Genomic DNA, 19,289 nt, shown 5'->3' with positions numbered 1-19,289 from the left:
CAGAAGGGTGGGCTTCTTTACCCACTCAAGGTTAAAAGCTTTCTCCAGGTGGTGGTAACAGTTTGTACTTTATTGCATATGCAACCCTGCCATACTTCAGTTGATTCTTCTGCCCTCCAAAGTAGGTTTATATCAGGCCCCTTTGGGGTCACTGAGATGTGCTCCCCTTTCCTTTTGGGGCAGAGTAGATAGAGTCCCTTGAGCAGGCAGTGGGCAGGGAGAGATATACAATCGATGACCACAGTCTTCATATAAGTACGTACACTTAAATCAGCACCCTGTGGGAGTTGGAAAGGGTCTTCAGGATGGGATGAACTAAAGCTGGTCTATCTTGGGACTCTGAAGGTAAAGGAGCACATCCTGGGATTTAGTCTGAATGGGGTATGTCTTCCCCAAACTTGTTCTGGTGGGCGATGTTCTTCACTGCTAGGAGATCCTGAGGAGGAGGCAAGAGAGGGGAGGTAAAGTGAGCACCCCTCTACCTCAGCTAGGAGGCTGCCCCAACTCCAGCCCTCAACCACACTGTCTCTTGGCCTATCACACATGCAGAAGGGTTTCCATTTGTCCCTTACCCAATCACAAAAGGTGTGTGTGTAGGGGAGGGAGTGAGTGAGTATGCACACATTAGAGGGTCTGCCCAGGGCCCACCTTGTGGTGGACATAGGCCTGACAGTGGTAACACCAGGCAGACAGGTCGGCATAGCTGAGTACTAGTGGGTGTCCTGAACCTTCATGGTGCTGGAGCATATGAGCGTTGATGTAACGACCGCAGTAGACCTGAGGTTGGGGAACGAGTGTTGGGTGGAGATTAGACCCATATAGGGTTTGCTCCTGGGTCAACCTCCACCCCACACTCTTCTTCAGCAGCATACCTGATAGCAAGACAGACACACCCAGTTCTCCTGGAGTGTTCCACAGTCCTGACAAGGTTGGGTCACATTCAGCCCTGTCTCAGGTATGGGGCATATTGCCGCCAAATGAGGACACCAAAGCAGTGGTCTCACGGCATAAAACATGACCTGGGGTGGGTAAAACTGAGTAAGCTAGGGACTCTATCTCCCCATTATATGTTCTTATAGCACATACTCCTCGGTTGAGGCACAAATGGGTGTGAGAAGGAAGCCACCGTTCTAGCCTCTCCCTGAGCTCACCTCGTCAGTGTCAGCATGATCTCCAAAGACCTGCACTGGCACTGACTCATTTGTGTCCTGACCTCCAGCTGCCTCTCCTAGTAGTCCTTCCTCTTCTGAGGGCTCCTGTACACATGGAGAGGAAAGATTTATCTAGGAGGCCTGATCCTCATCCCCTTTTCCCCTTACCTGGGTGTGGTGGGCCTTACCTGAGTCGTGCTATCTAGGTCCAGTATTCTGAGGTTTGCCATCAGCTTACTAGGGGATGTCTGGGCTGTGGCTCCTTGCACGGGTAAGGCAGGAGGAATCCTGTTGTTGATGCATGAGGCTGGAGGGTTTTGGATCAGTTCAGCTCCCCCTGTGGCCCCCTCTGAGATGGTCTGGTCCAGTGCAGCTCCTTGTGTGGCTGTGTCTGAGGACTGGCCCTGAGTAAGTTCTACTGGAGCTGTCGCTGACTCAGTCTGATCTGGAGTGGACTCTTTCACAGATGCTTCTGAGGCGGCCTGTCCCATGCCTGCCTCCAGGATGTTCCCTTCCACTGTGGTCGTCACATTGGCTAACCCAGGACTGGCTGGTTGGGATGGCTTCTTGGTGATCAACTTAGAACTGGAGAGTTCCTCTTTGTTTTTGCGCTCTGGAACCATGGGAGGGAGATCCTTGAATGTGGGTGCTATCCTTTCTCTCGCCTCTGATCCCTGCCCTCCCCTGAGCCCCCATTGCCCCCAGTGCCCTGTGCCCACTCACTCATGACCCGCAAACTGCGCCAGTATCTTCGATGGACTTGGATGGTTTTAGTGATAGAAGCCTGGGCTCCAGATAGTGGGGGCCGCAGCCGGGTGAGCAGGGGCAGTGGATCCCCAAGAAGGGAGCGAGTGCAGGCAGCCATGGACTCTGAGATGGACGTCAGGTTATAACCACCCTTTGTTAAGGAAAAGAGGAGGGAAAGGTATGATGGGGTAGTCCTCAGGGAATTCAGGAGACACAATGTCTTGCCTCCCAATCTCCCCTTGGGGCCCTGAAAGTCTGGAGGGTGGGTACTGGGAACAAGTAAGTAGGACCCACATGTGTCAGATGAGCAGTACCTACTGTGTGAGACAGTTGTGAGGGTGATAAACTTGTGATGTAATGTGCAAGATAATATTAACCACAACAACAACAGCACTGATGGCAACAATAGTAAGAACTAATGTTCATCAAGTGCTTGCTATGTGCTAGACCCTACGTTTTTTTGGCCAAGCCTTGCAGCATGTGGGATCTTAGTTCCCTAACCAGGGATTGAACCCCTTCCCTGCAGTGGAAGCACAGAGTCTTAACCGCTGGACCACCAGGGAAGTCCTAGACCCTATTCTAAGCACTGAATCCTCACAGCCACATAGACCGAACTGGTACAGGAACCTGCCTCCACAGTAATGGGAACCCCTGGCCCCACCCACCCAGAAGCCCCTGCCCTGCCCTGGTATAGGAACAACTGATCTTTCTCTCTACATGAACCTCTGTCCTGATCTGGTAAGGGATACCCTGTTTCTCACACTCTATAGGAACCCCAGTCTCTGCTCTTTTTCCAGATAAAGAAACTTTGGCTCCGAGTGATTAGATGACTTGTCTGAGATCCTAACAGATGGTAAGAAGTAGCATTGAGGTTGAAACCCGGGCTACCTGAGGAAAGAGTCCACCACTCTGCCCTGCCACAAGCAGGCCTGGGCACATGGTGGGACATCTTGCTAGTCAATTAATCTTTCTGTGACTTTTTGTCCTCATCTGTAAAGGAGCAATAATAACAGCACAGAAGGTTGCTGAGAGGGTAAAACTAACATATGAACAATGCATAACAATAAGCTACAGCTCTTGTACAAGGCTTATGATGTTCCAGGCACCCCTCCATGATTAGCCAGCCACACCTTACAGACGAGGATACTGAGGTACAAGGGGCAGGGGCACTGAGTAATTTACAAAAGGTCAGTGAACTTCCTTTGTCCTGGGATTTTGTTGGATGCAGCTCAAGCAGAGGTAAAAAGCACCAGGCTTTGGTGCCAGGCTGCTTGGGTCCAAGCCTGGCTCTGCCATTATTAAATGTGTGATCTCTGGCTAGTCACTACAGCTCTCTGTGTTTCGGCTTCCCTGATCTTGAGAGAGGAAAATGATAAGGTCAGCAGACCTTACCTCACAAGACTGCTTTAAGTAAACACATTAGTTACGCATGTTAAGTGCTGAGAGAAGTGTCCTGCACATAGTGAGTACTCAATTAAAGCTGCTCATGCTGGTGTTATTAATGCCCAGTGTATGCTCACAACCCCAGGTGGGGACACCCAAGTCTTCCCGACCATCCTCCGACCATGGGAAGAGGGACTGAGAGAGTTACCTCTAGGATTAGGATGATATGGCCATTGGCCAAGCCCATCAGCTGGTGGGTGAGGTGGGCATAGCCCTCAGGCGACACCTGGCAGCCGCCCAGAGGATCCCCCCGAGCAGCGTCGAAGCCAGCTGAGACCAGCACGAGTTCTGGGTTAAACTGAGGCAGAGAGAGAAGAAACACACTGAGCGTGAAGGAGGGGGCATGGGGACTTAGTAGCTCAGGGAGACCCAGAGACATGGAGACAAGGACAAATGAAAACAGGGTGATGCAAGTCAGAGGGATGGAGACATGGGACCCGGAGCCCAGGAGACACAAGCCCAGAGCCCTGAAAATAGGGAGGGCAGGACATGGAGACATAAGAGAGACTTGGAGACATGGATACATCAGACACAGATTTTGAGACACAAGATACAGAGAGATGCAGATGTGAGAAATGGATGGATGGGAACATGAAGCAGAATTGTAAGCTGTGGAGACTCATGTCAAGAGACAGTGACATGAAACAGAGAGATTATGTTCTCACATACACCCCCAAGGCTGAGACCAAGAGGCAAACGCTCCCCTCCCTGGATCAAACATGGGACACATGTGCACAACACAGGGTTTATACACAGTGCTAAAAAGAGGTACACACATGCTTCCATCATAGAAGATGACAACAAAAGTACCACACACAGAAGATGGTCACATACAGCCACACACAATCAAACAGTCTCATACAGACTGGACTATTCATGGTATTAGTCACACATACACACACATACATAATTTCTCAGAGGGAACAGTAATCCTCAGCTACTCCTGCACCAACACAATTATACACGTCACCACCAAAGGCAAAATAGTCATACATGCTGTTGCACCCACAGGAGATGGACACTTGCACACAGTCACACACATACTATTTCAGAGTTACACAAACATAGATGGTAGTCACAGCCACTGTGCACAGACATACATACACATCTGAACATGCATGTCTGCACAGAGGTCACAAAAATGGCACTCACATTCATCAACCCTCAGAGTAAGTCATGCATACATGATTTGCCACAGACATTCATGGTTTACACATGGAGAAGAGAGTTACCTACAGCCACTCAGTGTCAGGCAAATATATATTAATATATAGACCATAGCAGACACTTGGAGAGATGACTGTCAGAGAGAGAGCAATGTGCAGTGATGCACAATATCATAGCCATCACACAGAGCAATGGTAGTGACAAATAGCTACCCGTAGAGTCTCACACATACTCAAACCCCTCAACACCATGCAGTTCCATAGAGATGGCAGTCACATGGGGCCACCATCACACACAGACCAGCACTAGTGATGGTGTACACATGGGACATGTTCACAACCAGGCACACTTCCAGGCAAGATTACTCTCACACACCCAGAAGTCCTCACAGTTACACACAGAGGGCAGTCACAGACAGATACTGCACAGACATACCCAAAAGCCATCACACAGTCACATCCCTTCACCCAAAGCCATCACTACTGTCACCCACAGGCCCTCTCACAGGATCAGTCACCTGTAAGTTGGACACACGCACACTCACTACCACATACAGAGTCTCATCACGTGCACCCCGAATCATACCTCGTAAGCAACAGGAAGCACCAGACGGTGCCAGGCAGCCAGGTAGTCAGCATCACCCATGCGGGGTCCATTCCAGGCCACATTGACAGTGAATCCTGTGCCTGTAGCTTTACCTATCCGGGTACAGGCACCCTCGTTCCCCATGGGAAAGAAGGTACCATGATCATAGCGGTGCAGGGAAATGTACAGCACACTGTGGGGACAGGGTAGGAAGGGGCGGGGGGACACAGCTGGTTAGCAAGGTGCCCCTGAGGCATGGCCTGCCCATCTCCCTGACCACACTCCAGCCCCTGCCCCAGCCCCTCACCTGGGGTCCTCCTCAAATATGTGCTGAGTTCCATTACCATGATGGATGTCCCAGTCCACGATCAGGATCCTGAGGAGGGGACAGCACCTTAGTTACCTGGCAACACTGGTTCCCTGGGGGAGGGCAGGGGCTATACCCCTGGAGTCTGTGTGCCGGGACATTTACTGCGGGTGGCAGGACCCTGAGTCCCTGGGGAAAGCACTGGCTGGCAGGCTGGTGGGTCCTATCAGAGTCCTAAGGGCTTCACTGTGGGCCAGAGCAAGTGCTCAGGGCCAGATCCTGGGCCCCATGTGGATAAGTGCCATGGGCCTTTTGAAGTAAGCACCAGAGACTGGCCTCTTGGGTTCTGTTAGGATAGTCATCAAGGGCCAGAAATTCTGGGGCAGGGGACCCTGGATTCTGTTTGATAAGCACCTGCATGCCACAATCTGGGGATCCCATTTGGGTCAGGCCCCAAAAGCTAAATCCTCCTTGGTCCTTTTCTCGAAGTGCTGGGCAACTGGACCCTGGAGTGGTTCTGGGTAACTTTGGGGGCTGCATTACAGGGCCTGCTGAGTAAGCACTGGGCAATGGGGGCAGGGAGACTTACCGCAGAGCATGCCCACTGATGGCCTGGGCATGGCGAGCAGCCACAGCCACAGAATTAAAAAAACAGAAACCACAAGCTGCATCCGGCTCTGCATGGTGGCCAGGAGGTCGCACTACAGCAACACCATTTAAAACCTGGGGGAGGGGCAGGAAGCAAAGATTAGACCACCCACCCTCACTGCTTTCCCTCCCCTTTTCTCTCTTCTTCCCTGTCTCTAGTCCCCCTACTACTCCACCAGCTGCTAAGGCCTCCTCCCCACCGCCCTGTAGGCCCCATCCCCCTGGGTGCACTTCCCTGTGAGTAAGGCCTCTGGCAAGCTGGGGCTGTAGTCCCCTTCCACTGCGGACTGCTCCCCAAGTCCCCTTTCCTCAGGCCTGGCCCAACTCTCAGAGCCGCCTCTTTCCTGCCCCCCCCTTGCCCCCAGGACTTCCTTGCCAAGAGCCCAAGGTCCCCTCCCCAAAGCGCAGGCACCTCTCCTGCCAGTACTGCCTCCACCAGGCGACAGGCGGCGCCTGCAGCCAGCTGTGCGCAGGCAAAAGTGCTGGAGCAGATGTAGATGGAGTCATAGTTGGCACCCTCGCGGCGCAGCTCCCGGGTCTTCATCTTCTCCGTGGCCCGTAGACGTTCCAAGTGCTCAGCACTGGAGGTACAGAGGGGGCACTTGAGAAGACAGCCAGGTACTTCTGTTCCCTCCACATCCCTCCCCACCCCGTGTCTTGTAACAGCTCCATGTATCAGAGAGGCAAGCCCAGGCTCCACCCTCTGAGGCCCATCCTACCCTGGCCATGTGGGTCTGACCTGTGGCAGGTGAGCAGCTCAGCATCTGTAGCGGGCCTTGCGGGTAGGGAGTGGCAGCGCTTGGCAAGGCCCAGTTCATCCAGGTGATGCATGATAAAGTGGATCCGCTGGGGCATCTCAGGGTGGTAGCTAGGAGTGGGGCAACAGAGGCAGGGCTTACTACTGAAAGTGGGGGTCCTTCCCCACCTCCCACTTAGCCTGGCTCTCTGACTGCTTACTTATCCCACAAGTTGTGATGGTCCATCATCTGCTGGTCATAGACCAACCCCGTGCGAGCCTGCAGCACTGGCCATATCGGAACGGAGAGCTCAGGGGACTGTGGCAGTCTCTCTTCCTCCTTCTCTTCCACATCATCCTTCTCCACAGTGTCCTTTTCTTCCAGGCTCTCAACTGTAAGGGGAGGCCACATTCACCCTACTCCCTTACGCCACCCCCAACCTAGATCCCTGTAATACTCTGGAACGAGGTTTACCCAAACCTAAAAAGGGGTGGGAGGCCTGAAATCAGGGCCCAGTGAGAGAGGGCCTGACTCCCCCCTCCCCCCAGCAAGGTGGCTTCCGGAAGGTCAGAGTGTGGTCTGAAGAGAAACTTCTCCCACAGCTCATTCCTTACCCAACCCCTGACCCAACACACTCCCTGCCACCTACCTGATCTCACAAGGCTCTCCCAGAAGGGTTCCAGGGCTTCCAGAGTACAGGAGAGTGATGCCTGGGCACTGGTCAAGTGAGGGTGAAATGTGACCAGCAGGCTCCTGAAAGAGCAGTGAGGGGCCTGCTTCTCCCCTCTTCCACCTGGGCTTACCTTGGGCAGGGGGCACCAGGAGACTCTAACACAGGACAAGGGTCACCCAGAAGGGTGTGGAGGGTGGCGCTGACACCTTCAGCCAGAGAGTGGAGATTATAGCCACCCTGGGAGAGGGAGAGCAGGAAAGAGCCAGATTTTTACCAGAGAAGAGTATGAATGACACTGGGGTGGTACTGGCTGCATGTCAAGGCATTTGAAGGGTGATTTCATTTGCTGAGCAAATAGTCTGAGGTGGTTACCACTATTATGATGCACCTCTGACATAAGGGAAGCAGAGGCATAGGGAGGTTGAGGGACTTAGGTGAGGTTGTCCAGCTAGTAAGTGGAAATGCTGGGACAGGAACTTCTGCCAGATTTTAATGTTGTTCTTCTGTCTTCCAGGATCCATGGGCTGAAGTGGAAGTGAGGTACTCACCTCCAGTGAGAGGATCAGCTTGCCTTCTGCCAGACCCATGAGCAGATGGGTGAGCTGGGCGAACCCTGCTGGAGTGGCGGCCATCTCACCCTGGGTGAGGACACGGAGGGTCAGCCTGGCTCCACAGGGCCTCCTTCTGCCCTCCCGCCATCCCTGAGTACCTGCCTTACCTTGGGGTCCCCTTGGAGGGCATCAAATCCAGCAGCTACCAGGACCAGCTGGGGCTGGAACTGAAGGAGGGAGGAATCACATGAGGCCACCTGCTATCATGGTCCATCCCTCAACATCACCTCTGCCCCAGCACACCCCAGAGCCCCAGGACCTCAAATGCGACTGGCAGGAGGACGTGAAGGAAAGCGGCGATGTAGTCAGCATCTTGCATCCCCACCTGCAGACAGGGAGGTATGATGGGGACATGCTGCCATCTGCTCTGAAGGGCAGGAGTGGGTCTCACTTTGGGGGGTGAAGGGTGGGCAGACACTGACCTGGTTCCAAGGCACATTGATGGTGTATCCCTGGCCTTGGCCTAAACCTGTGGTGGACCAATTAGAGGCCTTAAGATGGGGCCAGAACCGACCCTGCTCATAGCGGTGGATGGAGAAATAGAGGACACTGGAGGCAGAGAAAAAAAAAGAGGTGGGGGGTTCAGTCAGTATTCCCCAGAAACCTCCAACCCACAGCTACCACAGTTGACTTAACCACTCATTCATTCTCTCATTAATTTCCCCATGAATTTTTAAATTCATATATTCATTCTTCCATTCAGTTGCCAAATTATTCATCCTCCCATCCATTAATTCTTCCATTTATTTACCCATTACCTCACTCACTCATTCATTTGGTCTCTTACTGTAATTCCTCCCACAGCAAACACTGCTGCCCCTTTCAGTGCCCATACAGTTCTACCTCTGAGACCCCAAGAGCTATTAGGTCTATTCCACCCCCAAGGGCTCCTGACCCCATGGGGGATTCCAGATCATGCCTGCTTACCCACCTGCCTCTGTTACCATGGTAGTGACCACAGAACACTGTGACAATGGAGGCCCATAGGGGCATGTGGCTCTTAGTTAGTGGGCACCAGGTAAGGCTGAAAAGAATGCCAGGCAAGGCTAGGGAGCTTAGTATTTTCACTGAAGGAAGTGGGGAGACTCAGGAGCTATGTGGGGCTGTAGTGGGGCTGGCTGGGGTTCCATGAGGCCAGTGAGGGGGCAATTCCTTCTCTCCAATACCTTACAGGCCACATCTATCACTTCTGTTTTCTAGAGAAACTGAGCACTCAGAGCAGTGAGGAAGACTGACACAGAACAGATACTGAAGTCACAATGGTATATGTTCTGATAGTAAGCCCAGTAGGAGGGCTTGATTCTGACTGAGGCGATCAAAATGAATATCTCTCATCCATCCTTCTATCCATTTGTTCATTCACTTCCTGCCTTGTTCCAAAAATGATTTAAGGCAGCATTTTTTTTTTCTATTTTAGGAAAAGGCAAGAAATAGTGGTAAGCAATGAATCTAGGCAAACTTAACAGTCACATTTTAATAAATGTTGATATTGTAGTTGTGAAATTAAATGCAAACTGGTATAAAAGAATTTCTGAAATCTAAGAAAACTATCTTGGAATTGGGGGATGAAGTCCATGTGAAAACTCTGGTCTTGAGCAGATGAGGGGGTGATTGTTTCACTTTTGACTCTGATAGATAAATATATAGTAGAACATAAAGATTATGATCAGGGAAAGAAAGGAATAAAGAAAAGATATAAAGAAAGTCCAAGTTTATAAAACAAACAGAAGGAGATAAAATAAGTTCAGCTGGGAATTCCCTAATGGTCCAGTGGTTAGGACTCTGTGCTTTCATTGCCAAGGGTCTGGGTTCCATCCCTGGTCAGGGAACTAAGATCCCACAAGCTGATGCATGGCTAAAAATAAGTAAATAAATAAGTTCAATCAACTTCCAGTAAAAGAATGGTAGATTAATAGCACAAGTTTACCTCCTCACTCCCCTACAATCCTTTCAAAAGATAGTAAAGATATTTTAAACAAGAATCAACGCAAGAAAACAGTGGGAGAAAGGATGTCAGACAATTAGAGACTTCAACAAATCCCTGGAAAGTTGTCTGAGGGTCCAGGGCCCCAGTGAGCCCTCTCTCATACTGAACATGTTGGGAGGATACCCAAGACAGTTTGAAGTTTCCCTTCTGGAGAAGTCAAGCACAGATGTAGGTCAATGCACTCAAAATCATTTCTGTCACTGAATGACAAACTCACTAAATTTATTTTTTCCTTTTAACTACTAAGTTTTAGTTTATTAAAGGAATTCTTGTTAATTTTCTCAGGCATTATAATAAGATTTCCTTAATATGATTCGTCATTCTCTGTAATAAATGCCTTGGAGGCAACAGCTGTATTCTTCTGTGGATATATGACTGACTATATGTATAGGTATGAAGAACTATGAATATATTCAGTACATTCTTCCTTATGAATAAGAATGTATAAGCGAAAAATAAATCTATCCGTGACCTTCAATCATCCAGCTTCCTTATCTCTCAACTCCATCAGGAGGATAGTTCTTAAAACATTTTTATGAAGACAAAGAAAATAAGTAAACTAAAGCTTAGTAGAGCATAGACACAGAGAGCAAGAAAGTGTCCTTGGAGATTAAAAGAATTCATAAACACAATTCAACAGAAGGACTGTTGAATTAGAAAGTAAAGTTGAGTAAATCTCCCAGGACACAGAGCAAAAGGAAAAAGAGACAGAAGATATGAGATAAAAAATAAGAGATACAGAGGATCAACCCAGGAAGTCTAACATCTGACTAACAAGAGAGACCAGAGAGGACACAGTAGAAGAAATCATCAACAATCTAACAGAAAACTTCTGAGGATTTAAGAAAGGTGTGAATATTCTGATGTAAAATGTCTACCACTGGTAAGTAGAATCACTGGCGAAGTGAAAATTTAGGGCACCAGGAAGAACCTAAAACCATCCAGAAAGGAAAATATATTGGAAAGGAATGAAATCAGACTGATATCTGAACATGTGCCAGCAGCACTGAATGGTGGAAAATAAACAAAGCAATGTCTGGAGAACCACCACTAGATTAGATAAAGTGCTCCAGGAGCGTAAGAGCCCTTTTACAAGGGAGAAAGTACAATTTATGCAGTCAATTCAATAAAAGCCCAGATAAAACATCCTACAGATATGCTCAGAGAAGTATAAAATTATTTACCAGACTTCACTGTAGAATTGTTCGTAATAGCAAAGACTGGGAAACATTATAAATGTCCTAAGATTAAATGACCAAAGTTACAGCCATACCATGGAACATGGTAGAGCCTTACAAAGAATTGAGATGCTTTTCAGAGGTTCTAACGGAAAGGTGCCCACACCATACTGTTAAAAGCAAGTTGCTGAAGAAAATGTAGTAGTTAGTGGTAGTATGTTAATAATAGTAGTGATAATGATGAATATTTGTACATCTACAGGAAAGATTCAGTTACTTTTGAGGTGATGGGAATTATAGTAGAGTCACTGCTTTAGACATTTTGATATTATTTACTTTCTTTTTGGCTGTGCCATACAGCTTATGGGATCTCAGTTCCCTGACCAGGGACTGAACCCCAGCTGTGGCAGTGAAAGCCCAGAATCCTAACCACTAGGTGACCAGGGAACTAACTCCCTTCAATTTTTTAACAAATAACTGGAAAATAAAGTAATATTTTGAGGTTCACTTCAGCTCCTGGGTAACTTGGTGAATGAGCTCTCCGAGATTTGTGGGCTCAAATCTTGTCTCTTCAACTTCTCTGTATGACCTCTTAACCTGTAAGCCTCAGTTCCCTGATCTGTAAAATGGGGACCCCAATAGCCCCTGCCTCAGAGTGAAATTCTGAGAGAGACAGCAGACACGCGGAGGGCAGCACTGAGCCTGTTCCCAGGACAGGTCCAACCAACAAATATGAATGCCTTCCCTTCCCTCTGGGGCCCCTTCTGGCTGCCTGTAAAGGTAGGGGGTGTTTGGGAGTCTAGCATTTGGGGTAGTACACTAGTATCGCGGCATACCTAGGATCTTGGTCAAAGGCGAACTGTATTCCCTGACCATGGTGCACATCCCAATCCACAATAAGGACCCTGTGAGTGGGAGAGAAGGGGGGCCACTATGTAAGAAGATCAAGGAACACTGGGAAGAAGTGCCCAGACCAGGACACCCCACCTCATATCACCCTCATTACACCCGCCCTGCTGCTTGCTGCTGACCTCTGAATATCATGCTTCTGTTGAGCGTAACGGGCAGCCACGGCCACGTGGTTGAACATGCAATATCCATCCATGAGACTGTGCTGGGCGTGGTGTCCAGGAGGCCTGGGCAGGGCAGGGAAGGCCACAAATTGCTGGTGGTGGGGTTCTCCTCGGCAGAGATGGACTCTTCCTGCTCTCTACTCCTGGACCACCAACTCCCTCAGTGCTGATGCCTGCACAGCTGCCAGGAACTGAGTACTTGGAGCCCTCAGACCCTCACCCCTAGTCTACTCTTCTCTCTTTGAAGGAAATTTGAAAATGCTTATTAAAATGATCAATGCATACACCCTCATACCCAGTCCTGTTCCTGGGGACTTAGTCCACAACCTATATAACAAAAAGGGTGAAATAACATGTTTATAATTGGATGATATTTGCTGCAGCATTTTTTGGAAATAGCAATTGATTGGAGAGAACTAAAACGCCCAGTGGTAGGGGCTGGTTAACTTACTGCATGTTTGTATAATGGTGTTCTACATAGGTCTAGCCTATACACCGTTAAAGAGAAAAGCTTTCCAAGATATAAAAGTGAAAAACGCATGGTACAGGGAATGTGTTGAATGCTACCATAATTTGTGGCTAATAAAGGGGAGGGGGGCTTCCCTCGTAGCTCAGTAGGTAAAGAATCCGCCTGCAATGCAGGAGACTGGGTTTAATTCCTGGATCGGGAAGATCCCCTGGAGAAGGGAATGGCAACCCACTCTAGTATTCTTGCCTAGAGAATCCCATGGACAGAGGAGTCTGGCGGGCTACAGGGCATGGGGTCGTAAGAGTTGGGCACAACCGAGCAACTAAAACCAAAGGGGAGGGAGGAAAAAAGCTACATCTTCTGCATTTCATCACTTCTGGGGTGCCAAGGATGATAAGATGGACTGTCATTTTTTTCACATGCCAACAACAAAGCAGGAAATGATGCCAAAGGAATTCTGAGGCATTACCGTTTCTAAGATGCATCTGAATTTCAAGATGTTACAAATATGAAATAATATACATCTTAGAATCAACAAAATATGGCATTTATCCCACAAATAGGCACAGACTGTTTCCAGGAGGACACATGAGTCATTGGTTACAGTGATTACCTCCAGGAGAGGAAGCAGGGGTCTAGAGATGGGGTGAGGGGTAGGGAGGACTTTCACTTGTACCTGACTGCCAACTTTTTTAACATTTGATTTTGAACCATGTAAATATACTATCCATATCACTACCTTTCACATTTGAGAAAGGAATTTTTTTTAAAATGTAAAAAGCCAAATGCCAGTGGACCCTACCTGATGATGGCCATGCCATTCCGGATCTCAGCCTCCAGGACTGCATCTACCAGCCTGAGGACAGAGCCTGAGGCCAGGCAGGCACAGGTGTATGAGTTCTGGAGAAGACAGTGGGGAGTCAGAGAGGGGAATGAGGGAGAGAGGGATGAGAGTGGCCATGTCCACTCAGCTACTCCCTCCAGAGTGGTATGGATGTGGGAATGGGGAATCCCAGGATGGCCACCACCCTCTGCCCACAGTTCCCATCCATACCGGATGCAGATAAACTGAGTCATAGGTATCTGCTAGGACGTGGAGCTCCTCCTCGTTCATGTACTGGGTCGTTTCCATCAGATCAATATATTCTAGGCTGGGTACGTAGATGGAGGATGGGATGCAGGGGTCCGCCTCCCTCCCTGGCCCTGAACCGGGGCCCCATACCCTCCCCAACTGAGTCCTCCATGCATCAAACCCCTGGACAAATCAGGCCTCCTCACCTGTCAACGTGGGGGATAGCTGGGGTAGAGGACACCTTCCGTGCTCCTTCCCCAGTCTGCCTCATTTCTAGTAATATCCTTTGTCTTCTGCTCTGGCCATAGCAGATCCTACCTCCAGGTCTTTGGCCAGACTGTCCCAGCTGTCTGGACCTTCCTCTCCTCAGCCTTCTTCATTGGACTCATTCTTTTTCTCTTTTCAGCTCTGATACTCCCTCTGACAAGCTAACTTTCCTTGAGACATACCACAACAGGCCTCTTATTCTGGGTTCCTTCAGCCCCGCTGGGGGAACCCTCTGATCATTCCATCCATATATCCATTGTCTGTTTATACATCAGATTATAGTAAGAAAAAGAGCTCACCAGGGACTGATGATATGCCAGGCACCATTCTAAGTACATATCACATCCTCCTTATGTTTACTAGCTCTCAGGTTACAGGCATGACACTGAGATTCAGAGAGGCTCAGTGACTTGCCCAAGTGACATTCCTTCTCAAAGCATTGGCCCAGGGGCAGCCTCCTCCCCATCCCCTACAAGGCTCCTAAACCTTCACCTGTGAACCAACATCAGCTCCTCCTTTTCAGCGAATCGGGCCTGGTGAGACAAGAGAGAGACAAAGGGCTAAGGCTCTGCTCTGGCTGTGCCTGGGTCTCTCCCTCAGCCACTGCCTTCTGCTCAGGATGTTGGCTGGGGGACTCACCTGAAAGGATACGCAGCGGTCCAGGAGGCCCTCCTGGATCAGTTGTTCCTTGATGGCATGGAGCCGCTCTGGGCGTTCCGGGAAGCTGGGTTAACAGAGATACAGACATATGACACTGGTGAGCACCACATCTGCCCCATCTGCCCTTCCATGGCTGCTGATGCGTGAAACTTGGGAGTCACCTCCGGCACCTGGTGGCTCTGTTCTCACAACATATTCAGAGCCTGACCCTCTCCTATCACCTCCACTGCTGCTACCACAACCTCTGGCCTGGGTTATTGAACTCAGCTGGCCTCCTGGCTTCTGCCTTTGCTCCCCCAGCAGTCCTTTCTCTGCACAGCAGCCTGCTGCTGCTAAGTCACTTCAGTCATGTCCGACTCTGTGCGACCCCATAGACGGCAGCCCACCAGGCTCTTCCATCCCTGGGATTCTCCAGGCAAGAACACTGGAGTGGGTTGCCATTTCCTTCTTCAATGCATGAAAGTGAAAACTGAAAGTGAAGTCGCTCAGTCGTATCCGACTCCCAGCGACCCCGTGGACTGCAGCCTACCAGGCTCCCCCGTTCATAGGATTTTCCAGGTGAGAGTACTGGAGTGGGGTGCCATTGCCTTCTCTGGCACAGCAGCCTAGACATTGGTTAAAACTCAAATCAGGTCACGTCCTTCCTCTACTCAAAACCTTCTCCTGGCTCCCATTTCATTCAGGGTAAAAGCCAAAGTCCTCCCCACGCCCCAGAAGTCCTGTGACCACCTGCTTCCATCACCTCTCTGACCCCCATCTCCTACTGCTTGCTTCTACACTGGGCTCCTCCCTATTCCTTAATCAAACCAAGTACGTTTCCACTTGCTTTCCTTCCTGCCCAGGACAACCTTCTCCCAGATGTCTTTCTAGTTCACTCCCTGACCTCCTTCAGATCTCCGCTCAGATAGTGAGGCCTTACCTGATCATCATATTTAAAACTGAAGAGTCCCCGCCACTGCACTTTCTGCTACTCTTCCTCCTGCTTTAGCATTTCTCCATAGCACTTCTCCTTCTAACACACTTTATCCCTTGTTTTTTGTTTGTTTACTGTTTCTCCCTCCCTGGTGGCTCAGACGGTAAAGCATCTGCCTACAATGCGAGAGACCCGAGTTCAATCCCTGGGTCGGGAAGATCTCCTGGAGAAGGAAATGGCAACCCACTCCAGTATTCTTGCCTGGAAAATCCCATGAACAGAGAAGCCTGGTAGGCTACAGTCCATGGGGTCGCAAAGAGTCGGTCACGACTGAGCGACTTCACTTTCTCCTCTACAATGTAATCTCCACAAAGGCAGGAGTTTTGTTTGTTTTGTCTACTGCCTGTCCCTAGTGCCTCAGGAGATAGATATGTATTCCGTAATGAAGCCTTTTGCCATCTTTGTCTTCCACTGGAAGAGGGGCAATAGAAATTAAACTGGTAAACACTTAAGCGTGTTGTTTTTAGTCGCTAAGTCATGTCCGACTCTGCGACTCCATAGACTGTAGCCCACCAGGCTCCTCTGTCCATGGGATTTCCCAGGCAAGAATACTGGAGTGGGTTGCCATTTCATTCTCCACATAAGAATAATAATGGACAAAACAATGACATATCTCAGGTGTGGGGAAAGGGGAGTGGCCAGGCCAGACCTCTCCAAGGGTTTCCTTGAGATCTGAATGTTAACTGGGAGAGGAGGCTGAGATGAGAGAATGCCAGGCATGTTGGAAGAACAGCAAGGGGATCAGTGTGCATGAAGTGAAGCGAAGCAAATGAGGGGTAGGACTGGCTGACGAGGTCATGGAGGCGATATGGAACCAGGTCACATGGAACGCTGAAGGCCAGGATGAAGAATTTAAACTTTACCTTCAGGGAAACAGTCTGTCCTTGAAGGACTTTAAGAGAGAGAACATCATTGTATGTATTCTTTTAGGCTGTTGTATGGAGAACAGGCAGTAGGAGTAAGGGTGGAAGCAAGGAGGCCTCTGCAAGTCTAGGTGAGTCATAATGGTGGTGGCAGTGGAGGCAGCAAGGAGAGGTCAGATTCTGAATACATTTCAAACAGAGCCAGAAGAATTTGCTGATGGATTGCAACATGTGACTGAATGGGAAGTGTTATTCTTCCATTTCAGCACAAAGGTCCCTTCTTCAAGGAAGCCTCCTGAGAACCCTGGTTACTAGTCTAAGATCCTCTAGTAAACACTATTGAAAGCCCTGGTCTTAGGTCCTCCTTCATTAAACACCTCACGTTGCTGATGGCTATTTAGCGACCTGTTCTTCTACTTACCTGTCAGCTCCCTGTCTGTCTTGTCTGACTCATTTGTATCATTTCTGGCACACAGTAGGCACTCAATAAATGTTCGTTGGCTAAATGAAAAGAATCCATTCGAGCCTGATCCCCATCTCCCTAAATCATTTGCTTCCAGTCTCTAGTCTAGAGTAAGAAAGGGTTCATTCTTGCTAATGGGCTCTAAGTGCATATATTTGTATGGTTTGGGTATGGCCTGGAGAAGCCAGCCTCACCTGTCATCCCAGAGGCAGTGGAATTCATTTAGCTGTTCATCGAACACCAAGCCAGTGCCAGACAGTGTCCTGGACTCCAGGTTCAGATTCTGCGAGGAAAAAAATGGGAGACACTAATGGATTGAGGGCCTGAATCAGAAGGAACATTCCACACTGTCCAGGATGGAGAACCTTAGGGTTTTGATTGTCCCAGGAGCCTCTCACCAGCCCTTGTAGCCCCATGATTAGGTCTTGCTCGGCTGTTTGGCTAAGCTTCTTCATTCTGCCTTTCTTCTTTACCTCCGCTAGACTGGGGCTGGAGCGGAGTATGGCACTCTTTTTAACACCTCGCTTCTGCCAAACAGAGAGAAGGGTCAGAGTCCAATGCACAGCCCGCTGCTCCCCCTCCCCCTCATCGCCGGTTGGGGGGCCTCACCGAGGTGATGCTGGAGTCGTGGGTGGGAGAGTGGGGATTGTGCCTACTCCTTCGCTCCTTGGGTGTGGTGGAATCCTGACCGGTGGAGGTCATGGCTGGGGAGACTTCACCCCTGACGCGGTCCTGGGGGGTGGGGTGGAGGTGACGGTGAAGGGGCCCGAACGCCCTGAAGACCCCACATACCAGCCCCTTCCAGACCCCGCCCCCTAGGGTAGTCTCCTTCCCTTATGCTGGCTCTTGCCCACCGCCTTTTAAACTCCGCCTCTCAAGGCGCTCTCCCTCCAACCGGGTGTCCATCCTACCTGGTCCCGCCCATTCCACTAGGCTCCATCCCTTTAATACTATTATTTCTCCTTTCAAAGTCTTGCCCTTTAACAGAGCAGTTAACCCCCAAGCTCAATCCGTTCTCACCGCCCCTTCCGCTCTATCAACCCTTTCATTCCTCAAAGCCTCGCGCAGACCCCACCCCTTCGCAAACCTGCCCCTTCCAGCCAATCTCCCAAGATAATCAGCCACCCTTTCACTCAGCCAGACCCAGCCCCGGCCCCGGCCCCGACTCCACCCTTAACGATCCACTTAACTCCACCCCTTATCGGGCCAGCCCAGCACCTTCCACTTGGCTAGATCCTGACCCTAACGTTTCGACAAGCCCGGCTCCTCAGGGGACTGCCTCTTTCCCTCCAACAGGCCCCACCCCCTACCCAAGTCCAACCCCTAGCGCTTCACCAAGCCCCTTCAGCCAGTTCGAGCCGCCTTCGGCTGGCCCCTCCTCCTTCTCACCCCGCCATTGGCACGGACCAATCCCTTCCGCGCCACTCACCGGGTGCAGCCCCTTTCTCAAACTCCGCCCTTGTCTGGAGCCTCCAAATTCCTGACGACCGCAGGTGCGTGATCCCCCCTTTTACATTGGGCCGAGTCTCTCTATAGACCGCCCCGATTCCGCCCACACAGGGGACCGTGCCGCGCCGCCGCGCCCGTAGTGCGGGCCACACCCGTAGTGCGGGCCACACCTCCCGTGGATTCTCTAACGGCTACTCCTCTTCTCTGCGCGCGACGCTGGCCGTACTGCGCCTGCGTGAGGCGCGTGCCGGAGGCGCGACCAAGCGCCCGGGCTCAAGCCCGACCCTCTCCCAACCACCACAGCTGTCGTCCTATCGGCCATGGCCGCCGTCCCTTATTCCCTGTCCATTTACCTTAGGGCCCCTCCAGACCCGCGCCACCTTACCGTGCGATGACTCAAGAGTGGAAGCAAGCAAACAAGGGCGTTAGGAAGGGGCCCTTTCTCACCTCCCCGTGGCTTCCCGCGCGACGCGCCGTAATGACGTAGCCCAGGCGGGCTGGTGGTTGTGCCTGGAGAGCGTTGGAACCTGGACAAGGCTGGTGGCGGCCAAAATGGGAGTGGTGATGATGATAAATGTGGGGATTTTCTGAGTTCATGTTCACTAAGGTAGTACACAAGAAACATTCACCAAATGTTAGATATTAATATTCTGCCACGAAAATGGTGGAGCGGAATGAGTCTTGGTAGGGGCAAATAATGGTGATAATAGCAAGTATTGTGTGACAGGCATTGTCGTAAGACAAAATACTATGAGGTAGTTCCTTG

General features: G+C 50.3%; 1 protein-coding gene across 9 annotated transcripts; it reads right to left on the bottom strand.

Moving 5' to 3' along the window:
- Positions 1 to 49: 49 nt before the first annotated feature.
- Positions 50 to 19,017, bottom strand: HDAC6 (histone deacetylase 6). 9 transcript variants are annotated; one of them, XM_005887670.2, is made up of 29 exons: positions 18,909 to 19,016; positions 17,684 to 17,806; positions 17,473 to 17,601; positions 17,269 to 17,357; positions 14,755 to 14,839; positions 14,608 to 14,648; positions 13,831 to 13,927; positions 13,579 to 13,676; positions 12,266 to 12,370; positions 12,071 to 12,139; positions 8,492 to 8,618; positions 8,329 to 8,394; positions 8,177 to 8,236; positions 8,007 to 8,096; positions 7,589 to 7,695; positions 7,435 to 7,502; positions 7,006 to 7,177; positions 6,788 to 6,916; positions 6,461 to 6,629; positions 5,990 to 6,123; positions 5,401 to 5,469; positions 5,094 to 5,286; positions 3,490 to 3,639; positions 1,875 to 2,049; positions 1,340 to 1,764; positions 1,152 to 1,256; positions 873 to 1,019; positions 649 to 777; positions 50 to 436 (listed from the first exon to the last, which is right to left on the bottom strand). In XM_005887670.2, the coding sequence occupies exons 2-29, from the start codon at positions 17,774 to 17,776 to the stop codon at positions 368 to 370; spliced, it is 3,390 nt and encodes a 1,129-aa protein (XP_005887732.1). In that variant the 5' UTR covers positions 17,777 to 17,806; positions 18,909 to 19,016; the 3' UTR covers positions 50 to 367. The 9 variants fall into 9 exon arrangements, with proteins under 9 accessions (XP_005887732.1, XP_070221604.1, XP_070221605.1 ...); XM_070365503.1 differs by having other exon boundaries at positions 18,971 to 18,989; XM_070365504.1 differs by lacking the exon at positions 18,909 to 19,016 and adding an exon at positions 18,504 to 18,726.
- Positions 19,018 to 19,289: the final 272 nt, after the last annotated feature.

Source organism: Bos mutus, chromosome X (assembly GCF_027580195.1).
Source record: "Bos mutus isolate GX-2022 chromosome X, NWIPB_WYAK_1.1, whole genome shotgun sequence".
Lineage (NCBI taxonomy): Eukaryota > Metazoa > Chordata > Mammalia > Artiodactyla > Bovidae > Bos > Bos mutus.
The sequence above is the reverse complement of the archived record's forward strand: the minus strand, read 5'-3'. Positions and strand labels throughout refer to the sequence as shown.

Coding starts and splice junctions, on each gene's coding strand:
- HDAC6 (XM_005887670.2), bottom strand. CDS start 17,776: ATGACCTCCACCGGTCAGGATTCCACCACACCCAAGGAGCGAAGGAGT. Junction 8,395..8,491: donor TCAATGTGCCTTGGAACCAG/GTCAGTGTCTGC, acceptor CCCTGTCTGCAG/GTGGGGATGCAAGATGCTGA. Junction 8,097..8,176: donor CCCTCCAAGGGGACCCCAAG/GTAAGGCAGGTA, acceptor GTCCTCACCCAG/GGTGAGATGGCCGCCACTCC.